The sequence below is a fragment of the Sphaeramia orbicularis genome, chromosome 10, assembly GCF_902148855.1.
Source record: "Sphaeramia orbicularis chromosome 10, fSphaOr1.1, whole genome shotgun sequence".
Taxonomy (NCBI): Eukaryota; Metazoa; Chordata; class Actinopteri; order Kurtiformes; family Apogonidae; genus Sphaeramia; species Sphaeramia orbicularis.
In genome coordinates this window covers 24,660,483-24,685,818 of record NC_043966.1, presented here as the reverse complement: position 1 = coordinate 24,685,818, position 25,336 = coordinate 24,660,483, and the positions used below count along the sequence as shown (strand labels likewise).

The window sequence follows — 25,336 nt, the reverse complement described above, 5'->3', positions numbered from 1 at the left end:
TCTCTTTGGAAACCAGCTTCCTCCAGGGCAAAAACTCTACAGCTCACTTTGTCTCCCTGTCCGCCTCCATCTATGCTCCCCTCCTTCCATCTTTCTTCTTTACCCTCTCTCTTACACTCCCTTTCACTCCTTTTTCATCTTCTCTCTCGCTCTGACAATAGGTTTCAGGACCCATCTTTTGAAAATTCCCATTTGCGGTGCTTGCCTTTCAGTGGCTCACTCTCATCTTATCACCGCTAGAGTTTTGTCCTGATTTTACTGTTTGGGAAAAAGAGAGAGGGAAAGAAAGGGGAAGAAATATACAGAGCAGGCAACACTCCCACTTTACACTGTGGAAAGAGGAAAAGATTTAGCGCCATAAAAATACAGCAGAAGTACAGAAATCTAAATGGGGAATAAGAATGGCGTACATGACAAAAAGGTGTTGAAGGAGAATGAATGTCAGAAAAAAAAAATGCTGTAAGCTCCTCTAAGTAATCTGGCAGATGCTACTTAACACCTTCCAGCAGCTCGACATAGACGGCCTATAAGCAAATTCAGAGATAATTGACCTCAACACTATTCAGAGTGAGAGGAGGGAGCAGGGAGAGACAAGCAGAGAGAGAGAGTGTAGCATGGTGTGAACTGCTGTAGAGAGTAAGTGGGAGGTAGTGTTGTCACAGTGTATAATGGTGTTGGCATCATTATAACTGGCTAGAAGAACAAAGAAAAGACGGATGGTGTATATGTGTGTGTTTGTCTGCAGACAGGGAACAAAAAAGTCATTGCAAGTTCACAGGTCAAAGAGTGAGAAAAAGTGTGTTTGTGAGCTTGTAAAACCAACTGTGGGGAACTTTATTTCTGTAAGGGTACAGGAAATCTGGAAAACTTTGCCTATCTGTGTCAAAAGCGTCAATTTCAATAAACACTGTGGATCTTGAAAACAGGTTGTGAATACACAACCCCAGATGTCCGTTGAAACTCAAATGCATTATCTTAATGTTACTGACTGTTTAATACTTTTCTCTTGACATTTACCAGCATCTTCTGACTTGTTTTTCTCCCATGTGTGCAACAACAAAACCTTTATAGTTTTTACAGGAGTGGATTAATTTCCTAAAGTCTGTCTTTAAGGCCTTTCAGTGCCTGTTTTAAAATGTCAAAAAAGGGAAAGGATCAGTATCTCACTGTGGATTACATTCAACCACAGCGACTGCAATGACTGTCATGTGTGTCCTTTGCATCCTCCTGCATTCAGTTTTGTTGCACTTTGTATTTTGTTGTACTTAAGACAACAAATGCCTGATTGATTGAGTTGTTGTTGATATAAGTAATCAATTCATCAGGCTGAGAAAAAAAAGCAGTTTTGTTTTTTTTCTTAAAATTTGATTTTGATTTGACTAGTCTACTACAAGACATTTATGGACATGAGCTTTGGGAGATGTTGACTGATGTTTTGTCTTCATTTTGTGACATTTTACAGGCTTAATCACAATCAGTTAATGGAGAAAGTAATTGAATGATTAATCAACAATGACAATAAGTGTTAGATGCAGCCCATTTTAAGTGGTTTAGTCCCTTAAAGCAGTTCTAGGGATGGGTAATTTAACATTATAATAGGTGTATCAGATACTTAAATAAATGTACTGTATCTGCCACTACTAAATAAACTATAAATAAAATGATAATAAAACCGCAAAAATCAGTTTTGTGGCATCAAATGGGTTAAATGTGGGATAAAAGTGACAGCGTTAATATCATTCCGACTTATAAGCTACAGCACAGATAAACCAAAGCCCTGCACATTTCTGTTCATGCATTTGTTCAGGCACAAAATCACGAACAGCACCACTTGCTGTGGAGTGAGTGCCAGTGTTTGATCCAGTCAGATGGTCTAGAGCAGCCAATTATGGTCATGCATTTTGTCTTTTGACACAAAGACATTTGCTGAGCTGCTTGCAGTGACTTGAAGAACGGCAGTCTGGTAATGGATTAGTCAGTTAAAAAGAATGATCAGAAAACAGTTGAATTAATGACTCAAATGTTATATTGTTTTGTTAGAGTGGCTGCTTCAATGTGAGGGTTTAATGCATTGTTTGACAAATCTAATAGTAAACTGAGTATCTTTGTGTTGGGTTGTTTAATTAGATTGTTGACAGATTTTTATTTTTTTTTTTTGGGGGGGTGTTTTTTTTTACATTTTTATCTCAGGGGCAACAGCAAAAATAACTGCAATAGTAATGGTAATCATCACAACAATATTCATATACATACAGGCAAATATGTATTTTGTCACTAAAATCCCACTGACAGAAGCAAAGCCATTAGTGAGCATACTGGAAATAATGCTGCCTCAAAAGTCCTTTATTATTTTACAGACACAAATCAATGCACAGCACCTTTGTGCCAGCCTTGGTGGCATTTTCTTTCATTACAGTTGACATGTTCCTTCGTCATTGTTTAGCCTGGGTCAGTCCTTCAGTCTGCCAGTAAGGCACAGCATGCTCATTAATCCACAGATGAAAACAGTATCCAGTGGATCTACACTTAAGTAATGCTGAAAAACACCTGCCTCAGCTGTGTAGAATATGAAGCAAAACATTTGATACCTGCACTTTAAACAGCTGCTGAGAGCACGTCAGGGAAGGAAAGCAAGTATTAGGAGAAGCAGAGTTGACACAACAGTGAAATTTTACTTGTCAAGGAAATGCTGCACAAATAATTGCGATAATTTATTTGTTCCTTTTATGCCACTCATACAATAACAAGGGTTTATTTTTGCACGTACCATACACCTGATGAAGAGGAAAAGTAATTGACTGGCATTTAACACTAGATCACTTAAATAAAATGCATTTCTCTTCATGTTTTAGGTGATGGAAAGAACAGATTAAACAAAAATGGCTTAAATATACAAAGAGATTACTGACCATGAAAAAGATGTAACAAGATGATGTATTAAAAGAGTCTCTATCGGATCTGAAATGGTGAGAAATGATGAAAAACTACGTCTCTATTACTTACACAGGTTAATATATAACAATTAGGCAAAAATAACTGCGAGTGGCTCAAATAACCGCAATAAGGTGATTCTAAATTAAGGACTTAACTTAGGTTGTTTCATTTATGGGCATTGTTAACAATAAGAAATTAATGTCAGCTTTACCATTTCAAGTTTACTTGCTGCAGTTGAATGAAGGCGAGCAGAAATTAGTGGCTTAAATAAAACTAACCCCTGGTGTGTGTGTAAAAGCCAAGTGTCAAAGTGATTCTAGATGGATAAAAAACACTGTATTGAGCCTTTCCCTCCCTTCAGATCTTTGCTGATTATCCCTGCTCTGTTGCTCCTCTCATCTCTCTCCCTGTCTGCCCCTCCCTCTCATGCTAAATGGAAGCTGTGTGTTGCTGTGTTAGAAAGCTAGTCACATCCCTCTCACTCTTCTTTTTAGCCAGTCTCTCCCTCTCTCTTTTCCATTTCCCACCTCTACCTTTCTCTGTCCATCCTTGACACTCTCTCTCTGTCTTTTCCCTCCCTCCCCCCACTCTGCTCTCTCCAGCCTTCGTTCTGTCCAAGCCGACACCCTCGACTGAATCTGCCGAAGTCATGGCCTTCAGAGCCTGACAAGAATTCACTGCCTGCATCTTGTGTCTGTGTTTTCAAGCATAGATGAAATATGAGCTGTTAAATATGAGAATATATGACAAGAATATACGCTGGGTTATGTTGCGATGCCGTGTAGTCACGTCACTCATGCATGGAGGAGTGGTAAAAGTGTGCATGGACACATGCGCCCATGGAGCATTTAGTGTGTATGACATGTAGCTGCAGCTTTTGTGGTATTATTCTGCATCAAATTTGCTATCCATTTGTCTGTGATACTTTCTACACACAGTCACTCACACATGCACACACACGCACACACACACACACACACACGCACACACACACACACACACACACACACACACACACAAAGACAAGCCCTGGATTCAGGCTTCACTGACTTTAAACCATGCTCAGGCTGACAGTAATTTCTGCCTCCAAATTACATTCCAATGGCTTCATAAATCTGCTGCCTCCTCCTCCTCCACCCCTTTTTCTTTTCCCCCATCTTCCTGCCTCTGCTTCTCTATCTTCCCCTCTTCTATGTCATTCCTCCTCTCTTCCTCTCTCCCTTTTACTCCAGCCTCACTTCATTTTTCCTGTATAAACCTCTACCCTCCTCCATCTTTCTCCCTCTCCGCCTCTATTTCACCATCTTTCTTTCTCCCTTCCTCTCTTTCTCCCGCTCCTCCTCCACCCCCTGTATCACTTGTTTTCTCGTTTCCCCACACTCCTCCTCTCTGGCGCTGGCTCAGTAAATGAGAAACAGGGAGGCAGAGATGGGGAGGTTACGTGTGTGGGGTAGTTAAACAGTCACACTCACACATAAATCCATACAGACACATATGTGCACACACACAGGCTCTTAGACTAAATGATGTGTAAATACACACATACATGAGCAGACATGCACAGTCAGACGTAAGCAACATATTACACTTCGATTGAAAGTCAAGCAAGTTGTGCAGCCGTATATTTGCAGTGCTTCTAAACTACGTACGTGCACACACATGCATACACATGTGCACACATGGCCATTTTAATGAGAGTGTTCATTTTACAGATAGTGCCTCCAGGTGAAATAACTGCCGATGTTGGACCCTGATGTCTGATCCAAGTGTTCTCAGGCCAGTTGTCTGTATGGGCCACAGTGGGGCTGCGAACACACCCCGCATCTCCCTCACCGCCAGTTTAACTGCCGCTCTGCTGCAGTCAACACACACGCGCGATGAAGACATGGGCGTAATATGCATAAGCACACAATGTAGACACCAACTTACGCATTAATACTAAACACACACATGCATACACTCCGAGGCAGAGGCCAGTGGAGAACAATAGGGCCGGCTGACAATGGGGCTCTGAGGAATTCTCTTCTCCATATTAATATTCAGCAGAGTGGATGTAGGGAGAGTGTGTGTCAGCAGGGACGCATGCTCATCAACCTCGCTAACACTGGGGTTAGACAGCCACATGATTACAAAGTACTCAGACTTTGGTCCCCAGCTCCGCAACTATTAATCCTTGGCTCCTACTCCCTCACTGCCTATTTCCTTGCTCCCTACAGCAAGCTGCCAAGTATCACAGCTGTCACTTTCTTTCTTTTCCATTTTCTGAATTCTGATGGAGCAGTGGTTGGATAGGAATGTAGATTTGATATTGTCAGTTTCCCACTGCCACCCATTTCTGTGTTTCAAATTTGTGGTAATGCAGCTAGGAGGTCATTCAGAGGAAAATTGGAAAAAAAAAATGGATCGCAATTTACCTCCTAGGTTTTGATGAAAATGGTACAAACACTCCTTCAGTCACTCTTATGTTTTTTTTTTTTTGTTTTGAATCTACATGCTTCCTTGTCCTACTTAGACTTATTCCATCTTTTGTTTTGTTTGTGAGTAAATAAGCAAGCACCTAAAATCCAAATACACCTGTACATCCCACATTTCTCTGGAAACTGCACAAGGTGACCGCTAATAAATGCTCTGGCCATATTTGTGTGCATATGCTACCACCATCTGTAGATCTAATAACATGAATCGCTTACAGCACATACAGTACTTACACATCTGCATAATTTTCCACAACAGATGCGTTGCATAAAAGTGTCCAACACAGCTGGTAATATCTTGTCCTGATTAGTTGCCCTAAGCTAAGCTAAACTAAGCTGCATTATCTTGATGCTTAGATTTGTCTATTTCATTATATTTGTTCTAATTTTCTTGGTCTGTTCTGTTGGATTATCAGCTCATTTGGTCTCCCCCATCAGGCAAGGAAAAAAAAATGCTAATGTACAAGCATTTCTGTACAAAGAAAAGAGGAAAACAAAGCAAGGAGTGCATTTGGAGCACACAGAAGCCACAGTAAAAGTCATATAATGCAGTGTGCCTTTGGGCTACACAGTTGTCATTGACTGGCTCACAAGAGCAGAGTGATTTCTGTCCCCCTGAGGAGCAAGACGTTCTGTGTGCTCGCTGTTATGCAGAAAAAAACAAGCACAATACAAAAAAGATTCACAGTGATGGGTCATTTAGAAACATTTTTGACATTAATATCCTAAAGGTCACCTGCCTCAAGTGCAACAACTGCTCTCTTTATCACTTCTACTCCTCAGCGGTAGTGTAAAAAAAAATTAAAAGGAAAAAAATTGGACAAAAAACTGCACTGGAATTGTTTTAAAGGGAAAAGAATATCTTACTTAAAGCGGAGAAAACCTCAGATATTTCAGCCTGCATCTGAAAACAGCACAGTGAGGGTTTTCTCCTTTCCTGCGTTGTTCCTGTTACATGTAATTGTGGGTAATTTAATTGTGTTTGTAAATTAGAGTTTTTCCTAATGTCACTAGGGCACAGTTAGTCCTTTGACAACGCTTTTATTCAAATGACCTGTCCATGCAGTATGAAGATAGATTGCATTAAAAAGTAAATGGGCTGCAACCAGAGCACCTGTTGGCTTACACATGAGAATTTACCACTGACTCAGTACAATGGCACATCTTGTTTGTTATTTTGGCAAGAAAATACATTCTACAGTATATTTTCCTAACTAAATACATGGCTACCATGAGAAACACATTTACACATTAAATCATTTCATAATTTAACTAAGCTTTATACCCTTTGACCTTATACTTTGCCATAGCTTACTGCCTGACATTGAAGTCTTCAGTTTTTATGTTGCATGAATACTTGGTGAATAAAGGTCTAAGGTTTTTTGAAAGACGTCTAAATAGCACACCTTAAAAAAAAAAAAAAAAACTTTTTCACATAAAAGCATGAAAAATATATCAAAAAATGCAAAAAAAAAAAAAAAAAAAAAGTTCGATGAATTCAGTGATTCAGTGACAGTCAAATGACTCCATGTCAATGTGTAGCAATGACGGTTTGGTGCATTCAGGGTTTAGATGAACATTCTATATCCAAAAAGGCATTAAGCAAGATATTTCCTTTGAAAAGAAGTATCAATAATTATAGTCATTAGCCCTTTTGCAATCTCTGACAATCCTTATTTTACCCACTCCCCTCTCTTAAATCAGAGCGTCTAGCTTACGTGCTCTATAATGCTCCTTATTTCCTCCATCACTTCTCCTTTCCCACCACACTACCCGTTAGGTAGGATTGCCTCTGAAAATCCATCACAAAAAGTTTTAAGGACAGCCTCGACATTATACAGATAGAGTTTCACATATTGATGTCTAATGGGCAATGGCAGCGAGCTGTGGAAATGCTGCTGATGTTCAATATTCACATCTTGTCCAAAGCAGCCAGACATTTTGCCTGCAGTAGGTAAAGATTAGTGCACAGTCTAAGGGTGGTTTTGGATCAGACATTGCAACCAATTAAGAGGACCTGTTTTAAAATGACATTTACTGTTATTAAAGTTGACATCTGCTGTTAATAAATGACTGATGACACCCTATTAAAAGTCTTCATTTGACTTATGATTTGGCTTCAAACACACTTAAAAGCCTTGGCCTCCAAACAGTAACACATGAGAACACTGATCATGACAAAGTAGAAGGCATTAATCTCTGAATTGCAAATAAATGGAAGAATAATGTGCACAGTATTCTGTAATGTTTATTAAGCAAAAAACAAAAAGCCTTCGACACATCTACACTGTCCCTGAATAAACCATTTTCTCACTTTACCAAAGATGATGCGTAGCTGACAGTTTTTGCAAACAATATCTTTTTAGCTTTCTGTAGCATGTCTGGCTGTTTTTCATTATGCATGTTACCTGCAGTCTCCACACATAAATCCATTTATTATGCCACAAACTGCATATCAGTCTGGAGCTGTTTTATAAAAAGGGCAATTTATCTCACCACAAACTGCCCAACATCATCTCACACCAGCCACCTAACTAGCCCCATAAAATGCACACCCAGTTTACCACATTCCTTTCTATTTGTGGAACCCGCTAAAAGGCACAAAAGTAAAGTGCAGGATGTACGGTGCTTAGGTGTTCATCTGAAACTCGTCAAGAATACGTACCCGCACAGACAAAAGTCTGTTGACCAAGGTTTTTCAGCTGCTGCATATGTCCTTTGAAAATGAAAATGAGGACGGCTTTATTTGTCTCTATTTGTGTTTAAGCAAACTGCATGATAATTTCCCAGTTGGCTATGTAGTCTACTTACTCTGGGATGAAGTGAACAGGCGAATGTGAGCAGCAGAGCAGTTAATGGCCTTGATGAATCTGTCTCTGTACACTCAGTATGCTTGATGAAAACCTTATATTTCTAAAGCCAGTGTTCACTTGGGGGTTCGAGTCTGCACACAAGATACAGGCACTTAGTGCGGTGGTTAATGAAAGCTTTGTGTGGAAAAAAAAACAACAGATATATAAAACATGGAGTTAGCTTAATGGCAGGTTTGTATCCGCTGGGAGCTTAGTCTTGTGCATATGCAGCGTTGACCTTCAGGAAGTATTTTCATGAGGTACTTAATTTTAAAAGGTATAACCGTTCTGATGGGGATAATTATTTAGCCTGTGCCTTTTAGTATGCCATATTGTGCCAACACTAAAAACCTACATTACATCTTACTGTTTCAAGAAAGTTGGCATAAGAATTATATATTTAGGCAGTTTCTTTAATATGCATTTATTTTGTTTTCACAGCAGCCCACATATAGATGTAAGCTGTTGTGCCAAGATTTCAATGTGTTGTGCATTTAAATAGAAACTGAAGTCAGTGATCGTAATGATGGATTCATGGGATTAGTGAACTATTTAGTCAGTGATGTTTTCTGTTACCAAAAGGCTTAAAATTGACTATTTATTAATACTTATTGAGGCCATTTTAACGCTTTACAGGAAAGAGACATGGGAGAAGTGATTAAAATGAGAGGAGACAGTGAAACAGCTTGAAACAAAGGCTTACATAAGGTTAACTTAATAATAAATGCCAAGTAAATGGATCCAAACTGAAATGCTTTAGTAGGCCTTACATTTTGTTTTTATATGAATAAAATCTTAATCTTGAAAAGTTCAGCACAAAGCCAGACTTTGACAGTTTTTCAGACAGAGTTCCGTGACCCCAATGTCTATGGCTGAATGAAAACCATATTACAAAATAATACATTTACGACAAACATCAAATGAATTCTGAACACTCTGACCCTTAGAAAAATGAAGAGTCAACACAGTGTCAGTTTTACTTCAAAAGTCTGAACTAAGACTGACCCATGAAATCATCAAGTAATTATAAGATAAATTGGTTTATTATTTTGTGTAGTTTTTACACTTGAATAAAATAATAAAAGCAAAACAGAAATTCAAAACAGAAGTTCACATTATGTGAAGTTATAAAACTGTAATCATCAACTAAAATAATCAGACCTTCAGTTCAGTATATACACGAACTTACTGATTCAAATAACCAATCAATTTCTCTTTACTGGAAAACATTCATCACATCAATGTTAATTCATGCATTTTGTTATATTTACTTATGCATTAAACACCTTATTAGTCTGAATTTAACTACTACTACTATTTTCTAAAATTCACATATAATTCATTTTAACCCGTCATCCCGATTTATTGCATTTCAAAATCGGAAGGCTAATACTCTTCTTGTCTGTATTCTTTGTTTGTTTTTCAGGATGGTGCTCACCAACACTCCACCATCTATCCTGCTGATGTAAACACTGGTGAAATGCAACTTTAGGATATCTGACAGTGGTCCATTTCCACCAACCTTCTGGAGAACCTTTCCCAACGTGACTGACCTCCACAGTGCTGCTTAGAGCAAACTGCTTATACTGCACACTGTCATATGACTGTAAAGAGGACCCGTGTGAACTAAAAGGGAAGATATAAAACATTTAACAGCAGTTATTGAGGCAGAAACTGAGAGGGAACGTTTTGCAGAGCTCGAATCCTGCTCCTGCAGCCTGTACATCACCACCACTAAACTGTGTGGTCAAAGAGAACCTACTATTACAGATCAACTTTCCGAAAGAACTGCATTTTTCTGAGCTGTGGAAACCTTGTGGTGGCTCATTAATTAAACCTACAACCTGGCTATTAAAAGCAAAGTGTTGCATGGTACAGTACTATTTTTGCATGACCCACTACTTGCATGAGTATCCAGGATTGCTTTTGACTTCGAAGAAGGACCCTTGAGCCCTCAACCATTTCCTGACTGTCTGCCCAACTGTAACATCTGGGTGTAGAGGGTTGGTTTCAAAATTAGGCCTCTGGAAGCTTGTTGAAGATGACTTGAGTTGGCAGGCCTAAAAGCCCCCTACCCAGAGAGAGAAAAAACGAGAGCTTGGCAATAGGGTGCACACACAACACACAAATGTGGGTGCCGAGGCGGCTTTGAGCCATGCTGGTGTTGCAGTTTGTGGAGCCCTGGAGTACAGGCTATCATCACCCCTATCATCATTCACCCAAGCTGAGGAGGATTCAACAGCCCCAAGGAACGAGGCTACACTTCTGAACGATTCAAAGACGACCGAGAGACTGCGTTAACACACAGAGATCCACTGCGACATCCTCATTCACACATACAGACAAACTAATACTCCTCTCAACAAATCCTTGATACAAGAAAAACAAAGCCGCGGCGGACGTGAAAGGCACAGAGTCTGAGCAGGTTAGCAAGCCCACAGCAATCACAGCTTGGGTCGATCAAGCCTTTCACACACTGAAACATGCAAAAGCACACAGTACACACACTTTCTGTCTGCAAAGAACATCTTGCTTTCAGCTTCATGATTGTAAAAAAAAAAAAAGCACACAAACACATACTGGCTCTGTACTCTAGCAAAGGCTTTTATTTCAGGACATGATTGAAATGTAAAAAAAAAAAGAAAAATACCACAAAGGGAGAAGAAGGCAGATGCAGAGGCGAGAAAGCTCAGACTGAGAAGGAGTGAAAGAAAGACGGGGGAAAAAAAACAACATAGGGGGTCTGTATCTAAATGAAAAAGGGAAACTAAGTTGCCATGCAGGTAAGGAGAGAGGAGGTCTGGGCTGAACCAGAGATGATTGATCCAATCTCCGTGTGTAGGATACAACGGACAGCCAGAGAGGAGACAATAAAAGAGGATTAGAAAGAAATTGAGATAGAAGAATGCATGGACACCTCTGTAAACAAACCTGAGAGTGGATATAATGAAAGATTATAAACAGGAGAAGGTGGTAGCCAGATGGAAAGGTACTGTAGACAACATGAAAAGTAAAGATGCAAAGGATGGAGGCAGTGAAAGTTGGAGAGAGAGAGAGAGATTGGGAGGGGAGAAAGCCAAAATCTACAGATCATTATGAGGACATGTCGATAGGAAGCCTTGGCATGTAGCAAAAACACACATGGAGGTTTGTGCCAGGAGGATATTCATGAAAGGGAAGCAGGGATAGTGTGGCACCAAGTCGAGTTGATATTCATAGAACATTCGTAATAATCCTAAGATTGTCAACTTCTACCTTGACACTCCCTCTTGTATTCCTGCCTCTCTCTCTCTCTCTCTCTCTCTCTCTCTCTCTCTCTCTCTCTCTCTCACTGTGTCTCTCTCCCTTTTTTGTGTGTCAGCTACTGGCGATGGCAAAAAATAGCAGTGTTTTCTATTAATTATATACTGTGGCATTAACTAAATTAAAATATTGTCTGAAGATGAAAGTGAAACAATTTGGATCTTTTACACAGAGGTTTTGTTTTGAACATTGAGTACAGCATCACATTATTCACAGGCAAATACCAAATAACACGGTGAACTGAATGACACTTAACTCTGTAGATTACATTGGCCAGTTGAACACTTTGAGTGCTGATACATTATAAAGAATCACTAAAAATTTAAATGGCGCTACATGCAGTTGCTAGGCTAACATTGTTAATATAAACAGGACTCAGTGATGCAAACCTCCCTGTAAAATGCTCAGATTAACTACACTAAATATCATAGAGTATATTTAATGATGCAAACTATTAGTGCTATGCAAACTCTGTGGTTCTAAATAAAAAAATAACCAAGAAAGAATAAAGAAATAATGTCCAGGGCTATGCCAAATTATACAAATTAAATCACACTTATTTCAATAGAGGTTCCTGAACAATAATTTTTTCTAAAGCTATTTAACATTTTAACAAAAACGAAAATTGCACCAAGCATCTGAAGGTTTTTTTGTTTGTTTGTTTTTACATTTAAAGTTGTTTAGTAACATAAAAATATAAATCTGACATTTTGTTTCAGTGCTTTGGATTTATGTTTATGTATTGAGGCATTTTAGCATTCAAATCAGTTTTACAAAAAAGATAAACTTGGGTATTATTACTCAAGGTGTTAACATGATCAATACATGATCAATTTCAAATATGTGTGTGTGTGTGTGTGTACATATATATATATATATATATATATATATATATATATACATACACATATATATATACATATATACATATATATATATATATATATATATATATATATATATATATATATATATATCAAGGTTCAAGGTTCACTTTATTGTCATTACATGTAGCGTATACATGAAACGAAATCAGTACTCAGGTCCAGCAATGTACATGGTAAAAAACCTATAAAATGAATCCTATATAAAAGATAATAACAATAAAACCTAAAAATAAGTAATGAATAAATATGCATAAATACTACAGTGCAGGATTAAAAATGAGCAGCATGTTAAACCAGAATAAAAACAGCAAATATATATATATATATATATATATACACACACACACACACACACCTATGTGTGTGTGTGTGTGTGTGTGTGTGTGTGTGTGTGTGTGTGTGTATATATATATATATATATATATTTAAAGTAAGTATCACACCTTAGTCCCATAAGAGACCTCATTTTTCAGTACAACAAAGTGTCTAAGCAATTCTGTCACTATCCAAGTTTGGCACTGGCCCTGCTTGTATCCATCAAATATTGCCTGTGTCAAGTTTAGACAGGACCTGCCTAGTGTTGATACAGATCTGTTTCACATATGCACAAGCATCCACAGGTACACAAATGTACTGTAGCTATTTTTACACCTATCTTACACAAGAAACAACAGGCAACCAATCTTTGTAACCATTCGTATTTTCTCTGAAAACTCCGCTGATACTGACTTAAGTCTTCACTGCCAGGAACTCATTTCTCCTCTGTAGCTCTGAGTGACTGTCCAAGTCTCCATCTGTCTTCTCGCCTCCATCTCTACCCCTCCCCCCTTCCCTCCATCTCTTCTATTGTTGCCATCTCTTGTTTGCTTTGCATGGATTTTGACTGCAGCCAAGGGACAATTTTGCATCTAGCACTAACTTCACATACAGCACACACACAAATATACATCGATGTGTGCACAGAAGTGGAGAAAAAAAAACTTGCCTTTAGAGGATTTGTTTATCAAATGTGCTGTCAAATCATGTCAGGCATTTCACATCAGGGCACATTTTCCAGCCCTGGGCTACAAAAAAGAAAGGATTCAAACAAAAGTATGCCACAATGTAATCTGTATAACTTTCATCACTGTATGTTATTCATATACTATAAATAGTGCATGGTGAATGTGAGTGCACCAAGATCATTTTATCTGAATTGTAAATTTCTGTTATTGATGTTGGTGTCAGGGATTTGCTAGGAGACAAGTTATAAAGCATTGAGGAGGAACATATTAATGTTGCAGAAAAATGCTTCTCTGTAAAACATCTTGCTAAAACATTTCTGGGGATTTCTGGACTGGTTTTCTGAATAATTAACAGAAATTTCACAAACAATAACAACCAAGAGGAAACATACATTATACATGTCATCTTGTTCTAAGACTCTGTTCTATATGTGAAAGCCTTGTGTTCAATTATGTTTGTTTAGTTGTGTTTTCATTTCATTGCATTTCTTGTAGTTGAATAGACTTCCTCTGTTTTTTTTTTTACATAAATGTTAACTCCATTCCTCACATATTTTATTTGCATTTACTTTTACTTTAATTGAGGGTTACATAAATTTAGGTCACAAGTTTGCAACTCGTTTTGTTCTCAAAGTTATCAACAGCACCGTGGGCAATTAATGTGATTTTTCCCCTAGATCGCTCCTTCATGTCACTCACTCCATTTCAGATAATCTCCTCAGAATAAAATCTTCCGCTTTATTTTTCCCATAACTGTCACTGGCCAATTTTCTCAATTTCTGTCGTTTCTTTAGTTTCTCTGATTCCAGTAATCCTCTTCTCCACTCACTCATCCTTCATCGCTCTATGCCTCTAAATGTCCATTTGTCTTCTGCTTGGTAGCTCTGACCCATATACTACTGGACAGCCCCTTTAAAGTGTCTTTGACTACTCAATCCCCAAATCGCTTTCACTTAAGAGAAAATAAAAAATCCTTACACAGCAGGACCAAAGTACAGTATTTATGTCAAGCAATTTTTAGGATGGAAACTGTGTGGTTTGCCCTGCACTATATTTAGCTTTAAAAAAGTCTCCCTCTTTTTGTTTCACTTTGATTTGTCATTTCAGTTTTAGGGTTTCAACTGTTATACATGTTTTAACACTACTTCTCATTTCCTGTCTTTCAATCAGGAACTGCGCACCAAGATGGCAACTGAGAGTCTTGCTGAGCTCCGTGATTGGCTCTTTCTGCTTCTCCTGTGCCTCACCTTATTGGCTGAGGTACTGGAACTAGCGGCAGCAGCAATCGCCATGGAGACGGGCGAGGGAGACGAGGGCATTGTTTGTCCCTCAGTGTGCCGCTGTGATGAGGGTTTTGTCTACTGCAACGACCGCGGCCTCAGTATAATTCCTCCACTACCATTAACGGCTGCCATCCTCTACTTGCAGAGTAACCGGCTGACCAATGCCGGTCTGCCTCCCTCACTGGAACGCAGCAGTTCCATACGGGTGATTTACCTGTATGCAAACCAGCTGGATGAATTTCCCATACATCTCCCACCTTCGTTACGGGAGCTCCACTTACAGGATAATAATATACGAACGTTACCGCGATCAGCTCTTGCCAAGTTACCATTACTAGAACGTTTACACCTGGATGATAACTCTATATCCACAGTTAGCATCCAGGAGAGAGCGTTTTCTGGGACTCCCCGGCTACGACTGCTGTTTCTGTCTCGTAACCACCTGTCAAGCATTCCCGCAGGCTTGCCTGCATCACTGGAAGAGCTGCGCCTGGACGACAACAGAATCAGCACCATACCAACACATGCCTTTCGCGGGCTTTCCTCACTGCGACGCTTGGTTTTGGATGGCAACCTGTTAGCCAATACCCGTATTGCAGATGACACATTTTCCCGTCTTTCCAACCTGACTGAGCTTTCACTGGTGAGGAATGCTCTCCAGTCCCCGCCTGTCAACCTTCCTTCAGCTCACCTCATGCGGCTCCATTTGCAGGATAACGGAATGACCCACATACCGAGGGGGGCACTAGATGGGATGAGGCGACTGCAGAGGCTCGACCTGTCGGGAAACAACCTGACCAGTCTCCCTCGAGGACTTCTGAAGGATACAGAGAGTCTGGAGATGCTACTTCTACGAGGAAACCCCTGGTACTGTGGCTGCAACCTTCGATGGCTCCATGCCTGGCTACACAGCAGGGGGGCAGCAGTAACAGTCAGGGGTCTGACCTGTCAGGGGCCCGAGGCTGTACGGGGCCAGATCTTGAGAGACCTAACCTCACTGATGGAGCAGTGTGAAGGCCCTCCTTCTGGGCCCAGTGCTGGAGCAGGTGCAAACCCATCAGAAAAAGAGGCAGGAGGTGAAGGTGGCGGTGGTGGAGGAGGCCAACCAGTGGCCTCCATCCCCCATGGCAGCACCACCACTACCTCTTTACTGGTCCCCACACAAGGTTCTCTGTTCACTCTGCGATCCAAGCTGCCAGGCCTGGTCATACCTCTGCCTCCAGGAGAAGGGGGACAAGTATCTGGAGAGGCTCTGGAGCTGACTGTTAAACCTCTCTCTTCAGACAGTGTACTGGTGAGCTGGTTGTGCCCAGAACCAGCACCTTCCTTCCGCCTGTCATGGCTGAGGTTGGGCAGCAGTGCAGCTCTTGGTTCCATAACAGAGACTCTGGTTCCTGGAGAGAGGAGGCAGTATCTCCTTACCCAGCTCACCCCACGCTCCCATTACCTCATCTGTCTGCTGCCACTACGACAGGAGCCTTCCTTTGGGGGTGCCAACATGGGCTCATCTCGAGCTAGCAGCTTTGACACGGACAGTAAAGACTCGGCTCCAGCCTGTGCTCAAATAGAGACTGGAGAGGCTCTTATCAGCTCAGGAGGAGAGGGGTCAAATAAGGAGGGACAGGACTCAGAGCTAACAGCTTTACCACTGGCTGGGATCATAGGGGGTGCCACAGCATTGGTGAGTCTGCTGTTAATCTTTGGTATCTTCTGCTGGTATGGACAGAGAGCAGGTTACATGTCTGGAGATTCAGGCTCATACAGCAGGGGCCGGAGTGGAAAACATTATGATGACTACGTAGAGTCAGGCACCAAGAAAGACACTTCCATCTTAGAGATCAGGGCCCCTCCTGCAGGGTTTCAGATGACAGCTATGGCCCATCAGCCCCTGCAGCCCAAGCTGGAGGATGTCACCTATATCCACACTATTTTCCCTTCCTCTTCCTCTTCCTCCCAAGCTAACGGGACCTACCGAAGTAGCCATGGAGCTGGCAGCCTCAACGGTACCATCCTCAGCCAAACCAGCCACCATCATGTCACTTATGGTACTAACCGTGGCTACAGAGAGGGTGGCATCCCTGACATAGACTACGCATACACGTGATGATACAGGGAGACACTCCCTGAGCCACGAATGCCAGGCGCCATTTCTAAGGATGACGACCCCGTGGCCAGTGGCCATTTTGTCCTTGGTTTCCAAAGTACCCTCTGTGCCTCTGCTGGTTCTGATTTGCTTAGTAGAAAAGACTGATTTCAGCTATGTTGATAGGACATTGCTCTTGAGTGACAGAAGTAACAGTCCTACTATACTCTACTGTATATTACATTATACAGTAAACCCTTCTTTCAGCGCTACTTATAGTTATAAATGGTTTTCTCTTTTGGATATCTCAGTGTCTTTCAAACCTACTGTTCTTCTCAGCTCATAATAATACACAGTAACTTATTTGAGGTTGATACTAGGCTTAGCAGATTTAGCAGGAGATATATTTATAATAAGAGGAAAAGGCACTTGATGTGAATAGAGATAGCTCTCATATCTTCCTACCAACTGTAAGCTCTGGGCTGTATAGATAAAGAGATGACAGAAGGAGGAATCAATGGTTGTTATAACCCACAGATGACAATGCATCATAGTTGACATGAAAAGATGTGTTCCTAGTCCCCCTCCTTTCCTCTGGTTCACTCCCTCCTTTTTAATTTTTCCTTTTTTCTGCTTTTTTTTTGGCTTAGGCTCTTTTCTTTTATTTCTCTTGTGTCTTTTGTGATGCCATGAGCAGAGGACGACTTTGTTCTCGCCAAGGGAACTGACAGCAGTGATAACAGCTCTGACAGAGATGGGAGACACAAACCACAGCATGGGGAGACTAATGAGAGGGGGGAGAGAGCCAGAGAGTTGGGGGGGGGGGGTGATGGATAGATGGAAAGATGGAGAAGATGGAGAGAGAGAACATAAAAGAAGACAGGGGGAGAGAAATAAGGAGGGGCTGGTTTTTGGGGAGCGATTGGTGAGAGGTGTGTTGGCTTAAGGCAGAAAGCTACAACAAAAAGTAAGAAAAAAGGAAGATGAGTGTGTGGCAAATGCAGCAATGGGAGGTAAAAGAGCAGACAAAAAGAAAAGAGGATGGGGGACAGGGGAGGATACAGGTGGGGTAAAATACAAGACTGACAAGAAAAGACGACCTGTAACACATCTGCCACTGCACTCAGTAAATGCCTGAATAAACTCTCCCTTCAAGGTCTGAGATTATGAATTGCCTGCGATTATTACATGTCAAGGTGTTTACTCATTATACAGCACATTTTTGCTAGTCTTCACCTTACTGTCGACTAATCAAAGTCCTCTTAATGTGTGCTATATCACAATCTCAGATATGTTACTAAACTATTCAAAGGAACAAAAGCAAGAGAAGACAATCGGAGGAAAACGTTCATAAAGTAGGCTGTACAGATTGCCACATAATGAGACAAATGACAAATGCCTTTAGAAAAAATGCCATCCTGAATTTCCATTTCAGGATGACAAATATTGTAAAATAACTAAAGAGTACTGCATGTGGCCAATTTCTACTGTGGTCGGCTCTTGCTATTAAATTACCTGAGCAAATGAAGAAATCTAATCACACATCTTATAATAGCAACCAATTATCTTTTAGGATCTGGATAAAGCAGCTAATAATTTTTGGGTGGAAGTCAAAATTACTCTAGTGTAATTACTTTTCACTGAAATTCCCCAATGAAAACATCTATTTTAACTTAATTAGAAACTTTTAGTAACTGTTTTTACATGTATTGAAGGAAAATATCTCAACCTCAATCACAGGGAATGTAATTTTTCCTTTTTTTAATAACAGACATTGTGATAAGGGCACGGACAAGCATCTCTTACTCATTTTTTGCTATTATTATTATCCAAAATGGCCAAATACACTGGAGATAGCTGTGAGTGTGTGCTCACAATTGAAAGCTTTTCAGGTGACAATGTATAGATTCTCATGGTATGTATGACCCAGCTTGATTAAATGATGAGTTGAACAGAAAAGAGTTAAATCTGCAACTATTTTGATAACCCATTCAATCCAATCCAACTGTTTTTGTGTTTTATAAGAGAAAATGACAAAATGTAACAGGTTTTAGGCTCTGGAATATAATGAGTTAGGTTTTCACTGTCATATGTGAGAGGAAACTCAGTAAATTGGGGTTTTGGATTGTCAGTTGAACAAAAAAAGAGGAAATTTAAACATGATAGGTAAACTTGGGCTGAGGGATATTCTAACCCCTATTGTTTTCTTACATTTTATAGATAAAATTTGATTGCTCAATAAAATATAATAGCATTAGTAAGAACAGGAGTTGGTTATTGCTGTCAATGAGGAAATACCACAGCTTTTTGAAGTGATTAAAAACAAATGTGTCAGAAAGATGTCATCTTGATGAAATCTACCTAAAAATCACCTTTTGGAAAAGTTTATTTGTATTGAATTGTAAGCATATGGTTTTAAGTATTTTAATTTAGAGTATTTCTGGTTCTAGTCAGGATGAAATTTTTAAACCCAATGAAAAAAAAAAATCTCTGACATTTAATCTGACGCATTATGGGAGGTAAAGTCCATTAGCTGATTCGGGGGCTGTCTACCACTTTCAAGGGCCTTAGTGCAGCGTAGACACAGCTTTGTTAACAGGGATCACAGCCTGACCGCAACACTGTGCAGTTTAACACACACCCACACACAGAAAAGAAAGGGGAACCTGCTTTCTGACTGATTCTCAGCTCTGCTATCGTTAGGAAAGAAGAAACTTCAAAGCCCAACACATACGACACTGACAAACAGCCAGAGATTAGAAAATGCAGAGGAAAGGATAGAAAGGGAGAAATAAAGAAATGAGCGGAGAAGGAGGTGATTTAGATAGAGCCTGTAAGTGTTGAAACTTCTTACTTTCAGTGGCTCTCTTTTCTCTTTTCCAGCCTGTGTTACTGTGTACCAGTAATATTCCAAGAGCGCTGGTGTGAGTTTTTAGTTGTTTTTTTTTTTAATGTCTGGGTTTATTTTTGTTGTTTTTTTTAAAGAGCACTGAAGCTTCCTTTCATGCTGTGTAGAAATCCTTTTCCTTTAAAAATGCCACCCTCAGATGTGTTAATGAAAACACTCTTATGTATAAAAATGGGTGCAAAATGCTATTCCATTTACTGGTCTGTCGTCTTTTTTTCTACGCAGATGAATAAAGACTTCTAAAAGGAAAGGCAGTTTCGTGAGTTGTCTTTGTGTGTGTGTGTGTGTGTGTGTGTGTGTGTGTGTGTGTGTGTGTGTGCGTGTGTGTGTGTGTGTGTGTGTGAGAGAGAGAGACAGAGAGAATGTGTCGGAGAGGGGTTCATTAAGTCAGAAACAAAAGCTGGAGATATCAAATAATACACTGGGACGGCTAAAAAAAATTTTAAATCAATGTGAAGCTTAGATTATTAATATGATTTATGACGAGACAGAGCGGACCTTGTTAAATCACACACAGTGGATGAATACATCAGCGGCTTCATGCGCCGATTTGGTTTGGAAGAATCTGCCAGCTCATCGCAGACGCAAGTGTTTGTAATGCAGAAAAGTTTGTGTGTATGGATGTTCTGCATGTTTCAGTAATTGACATGAGAAAGAGTGTGCATCTGTGTGTATCCGTTTATGCTCTGTGCTCGTCTGTTTGGCCGAAGACATGCTTTTCATTCTAAGAGAGTGCTAATGCTTGTGTAAGCATGGATCAATATAACGAACGGGGGAGTGTATAAGTGTCCATCTTAGAGTAACTGCTTGTGATGGGTGTTTGTGAACGAGGCATTCAGAAAGAAATATGATTTTATGTAGATAGAAATGGTTTCCCTTGTAGTATGTGTTGTCTGTGTTTGCGCCTGACAGTAATGAAGATAGAAAACTGAATTCATATGAATGTTTATCTTAGGGATCTATGATTGTGTGTGTGTGTGTGTGTGTGTGTGACTGCACCAATACAAATGTAATACAGCTGTTTCTCCATGTCTATGCTCTTAACAACAATGCCCTGAGTTCTTAACAGTCATTATGAAGGCCTTTCACTGCTGCAGTCCATTATCCAATGTCAAGCCCTGCAGCTTTATTATTCTCATACTCACTACATCTCACAAAAAGGCGCACACTCCGAGACTCGACTATGTGTCTGCGTGCGTTGAAATTTTTTGCAACAAATGGTATCAAAGTGAATTTTTCAGATACTTCCATTAAGTCACATCATCTATCTAAAATGTAATTTCTCTCAGAGAGTCAAATATACTTTAATTACAAACTGAAACAGGTCACATACATGTGTATAGTTTGTGCGAGTAAGCACAAGGATAGTGTCATAGATTTTAGTACTTTCCTTCTCAGTCTACTTTTGAATATTAACTTCTATTTTTTTCTACAAATGAACTTTGCATTTGCATTTTATAGTCCATGTTCAGTATTTAATTTATATCAGGTAAAGCTGCACTATAAATGATTTTCTACTTGCATACATATTAAGATTACTTAGCCAAAGGTCAATGTATTCCTATAAATGCATGATTCAGATGTACAGTATGTATGCATATAAACATTTTCCCAACTATGCATAGAATATTTCCTTCGCTTTATGTATTTGATTAGTGTGAATAGATAGTAATCTTTCTACAAATTGAATATAAATATTAAGTCAAGGCAAAGTTTAAAGTGACCATAGGACTGGTTACAGGTTCCTCTTTCCTCTTAGCAGTCAAGATCACACTGGAGAAAGACCTTTAAATGCATAGAATTTGAACACAAAGGCTCACTTCTAACTGTAGAAGATGGACGTACAGTGTATTTTAACACACACCAATCAATATGAAGTCAAAAGGTCTATGTCATTCCATATTTATATATATATATATATATATATATATATATATATATATATATATATATATATATATATATTTAGAGAGAGAGAGAGGGTTGCTGAACTTGAAACTGTTACATAAACATACTCTGATTTCTTACACCCTTTATCTTTATCCCAGTTATGAATCCAGTCCAAGTCTAAGTGAACACTGAATTATTTCATACGTTATCATCCAAATATGGACAGATTTGCATGCACCTAACAAGAGACAAACACACTAGAGCACCAGCACACCTTAGAGTGACAGGGGACTGGTAGTCCCAAAGGACCATGACGGAACTGGATCAAACACAGATACTGCAGAAACCCCATGAAATACCTTAGAGGCAAAAATTAATCCAGCAGCAACAGCAAAACATTAAACTGTGGTCTTCCATCCTCTGTAGCAATGAGTGGAGAGGACATCAATGGAATAAACAAGGCAGAGAGCAAGACAGATTCTGGGGGATTACAAAAACACCAACTGTATGACTTCAACTGTCTGTCAGACAGAGACAATTCAGTGCAGACTCAATGCAGAGGACAAAAAATCTATTTCTGCTATAACCACGCTGAAAGCATGCACAAAGAGATAATCAAATAGCCCCTGCACTGCAATTGTCTTCTTTTGAATTTCCTTGTCTTGTGTGTTTTATCTTTTAATTTATGAAGCTTAATTATGTGCTTTGTGTACCACTAGATTTGTGTAACCTTGCTGTTAGGGAAAGAGAGCATCTGAAGTTAAACTGAATTAAAAGCATTTATAACCTTAAGTAGTCTTTGTTCTATTTGCCTCATTATCTGTCCTGACTGATATTAAGTGAATAATTGATGAAATCCTTTTCTTTCCACGATAAACCATCAGGCATGCAGTTTCATCCTCTGCCTACATGAGCAAACTGTGAAGATGAACAATTCTGGAAAAGAAGCACTGCTTCAGGCAGTGGGCTCCTCCTGGATCTGGTCTTCCAGAGCCCTCAGCCTTCACTCATGGTCGGCTTGCTGCCCACCTCTCCAGGGCTACACTCTGGAGCGCGCAGAGACCTCGGCACTTGTAGTTATGGCAACTTGTGATTTCTCTGGAGTACTGACTTGCAGCCTTTCTTCAGCAGAGGCAGACACATCGCAGCCAAAAAGCAAATGAATTCCTGGAGCCTGGTAAATTATTCATTGCGTTGTTGAAAATGCCACTGAGTGGATCATGATCATACCAGAGGTCCGGCACACTGTGCTGCTGGACAAAAGTAAGAGCCTGTTTCAAGGCTGTGCAAATTAAAATGGAAGGCAAATAATGAATGTTAAATTAAAAAGGATAAAATATTTACCAAAATCATAATTTATCAGGGCAGAATGTAAATTAAAGACCCAAATTATTTTACTACTGTTTTCCAACTTAAAAGACGTTAAAACTCCCCTCATTACAGGACAAGCGCTGTAGTTAATTTAAAGAAATCTCACATTCACCCTTCTAATTCTGTTAATATCTACACCAAACACTGTGTGTGGTTAATCCTCTGGTAAATTTGATAGAAGAGCTATTTTAAGAGAGAAACTATACATCTGTGACCGGTTGTGTATGAATTTATGTCTGCAGTAAGTACAAATGGGCTCAGTGCCACAGACATGCAGAGGGAAGTCACACATTATTAAAAGAGGCAGACTAACATATTGCCTTCCTTCTTTTAGTGGAATTGGTTGACTCTGAGAAAAACAGACAAAAACACCAAACCTATCTTTCAACTGTGGAGCTCTTGTTGATCTTAAGCACACTAACTGTATTAGTATCCTCTCATATTACATTACCTTGAGCAAAATCTTGAGGCAGATGGTTGCACTACACACACATGCAATAACGTGCAAAGATTAATAACACACACATGCACATGGATAACTGGCTCGGCTCATTCATGCATGTGCAGACCAAGGGCCTATCACATGCTGTTGATCTTGTAGAAGACATGAAAGTAAAGGGTGTAATAAATCTTTTCAGTGCTTGATGTTACTGTGATTGAGGTGTCCTCTGTATTCCAATACATCACGGTGTCCTTGACATTGTTTTGTACGAAAGGCAAATTCACCCACAGTTTGATTTGTGTTTACTTGATACACAACAGGAACAAATTGTAATTTTAGAGAGAAATTTTCCTTTTTATAAAAACAGATTTTAAAGGAGTGTGGTGCTTTAAAAGTCAGGTCAAGTTGACTTTGTTTATGTTCCATCAAATCATAATTTGTGTCAATTTTAGCCCATTTTAGACATGAATAAACATATCCTCAAAAAAGAAGAGACAGCAACACAAGCCATATCCCTTTTCTATGACAACAGACATGTTATATGTGTCCTGTGAAGAGAATCCATTCATTTCTATAGCTATTTCATGATTTTCCAGGGAGCTATCACCCAGGTGATATTGAGAGAAGGCTGGACACACCTAAACAGACTGTAAAAGTATAAAGTATATGGATCCGTGAGGAAATGACACAACATCTAGACAGGTAATACATGGGCCACACAAGGTGCTCCTGCCAAGAAAACAGATGTATGCCTGGAACCATATGAGGCAAAATGTTACTTTAATTACATGGTACAGTGTGAACAAGTTAATAAATATACCTATGTAACAGCTTTGACTACAAAAGTGGAAGTAAAATGTGTGCTGCTGGTACATTTAGATGCTCAGTCTCCCTTTGCTGAGCTTATATAATTACAAACTTCAGCCATGTAAAATGCAAAAGCCTTTGTATGGAACCACTTTGTTCTGTACACTCAGTACTCATCATATACTATATGATGTACAGATGCACTGATGGATCAACCTATCTGTCAGTCTGACTGTATCCATGCATATAAAACTGTAAATGGATAAATAGGTCCTATAAATAGTCTTGTCATTTCCTAAGCTCCGATAAGGCTGTCTGCATGTGCATCGGACACCACTTCACAACAACGACAGATAGATGGCAATTATGAGATGGTAATTGTGTTCAGAGTGTGCTGTGTGTACCTTCTGTGCGTCTGTGTGTGATTATGTGACAAAAGCTTTGTCTGTGATTAGGACATGTGAAGACAGAGGGCCCCTTGTATTTGCTGGTGGAGAGAGGGCAAGAGGACTCAGGGTGGTTTCAAGCCCCTTTTGGAGGTTGCGATGATACATCCTTTGTACTTCCTTCACTAAGCTATAATTACAAAGATGAGGGAAAATGGAGGCTTTTTGTCAGACTGTATTATACTTTATTATTCAAATAATGCTGCCCACAATGAGGATAATCGTCCCCCAAATGCGCGTTTAATTTCCATATCTAATTTTTTTTTCTCATTCAGTGTTGTGTGTCTCCATTTTAGTCAAAATTATTTGCACTGCTGGTTTAGTGAGACAGGGCAGACTTTAAATCTCAAAAGTCTAAATGAAAAACATCAATCATCAAAGGTTGATAAACTCATTAAAAAAAGGCATTAATCAGGTGTTTTCTGGACCTGCTAAAGTATTCGACCTGAGCAGTCAAGGATACGAGGACTTTGGATGCACAGCCAAAGCCTTAATGCTAGCCTGATTACTTCTCTGGCACTAAAACCAATATTTGAAAAAAGGGCAGGCGGTGGACCATTATTGTTATAAAGAACTAGGAATGCAAAACGATTATAGCCACAGTAAGGAGTACATTAAGTAAGACAGCATAGATAATTGAACTCTGCCCTAC

At 39.6% G+C, this 25,336-nt stretch overlaps 2 protein-coding genes across 7 annotated transcripts in view; one reads left to right on the top strand and one right to left on the bottom strand.

Annotated features, from left to right (window-relative positions):
• flrt1b (fibronectin leucine rich transmembrane protein 1b) overlaps positions 1–19,978 on the top strand; it is a 34,581-nt gene extending 14,603 nt beyond the window's left edge. For all 4 annotated transcript variants that reach the window (XM_030144819.1, XM_030144818.1, XM_030144817.1 and 1 more), the window contains exons 2-3: positions 9,687–10,685; positions 14,625–19,978. In XM_030144819.1, the coding sequence (XP_030000679.1) occupies positions 14,640–16,841 (2,202 nt within the window). In that variant the 5' untranslated portion in view covers positions 9,687–10,685; positions 14,625–14,639 and the 3' untranslated portion in view covers positions 16,842–19,978. The remainder of the gene's footprint in view (positions 1–9,686; positions 10,686–14,624) is intronic.
• Positions 1–25,336, bottom strand: part of macrod1 (mono-ADP ribosylhydrolase 1) — a 128,485-nt gene that overhangs the window by 84,230 nt on the left and 18,919 nt on the right. The window lies entirely within an intron of this gene.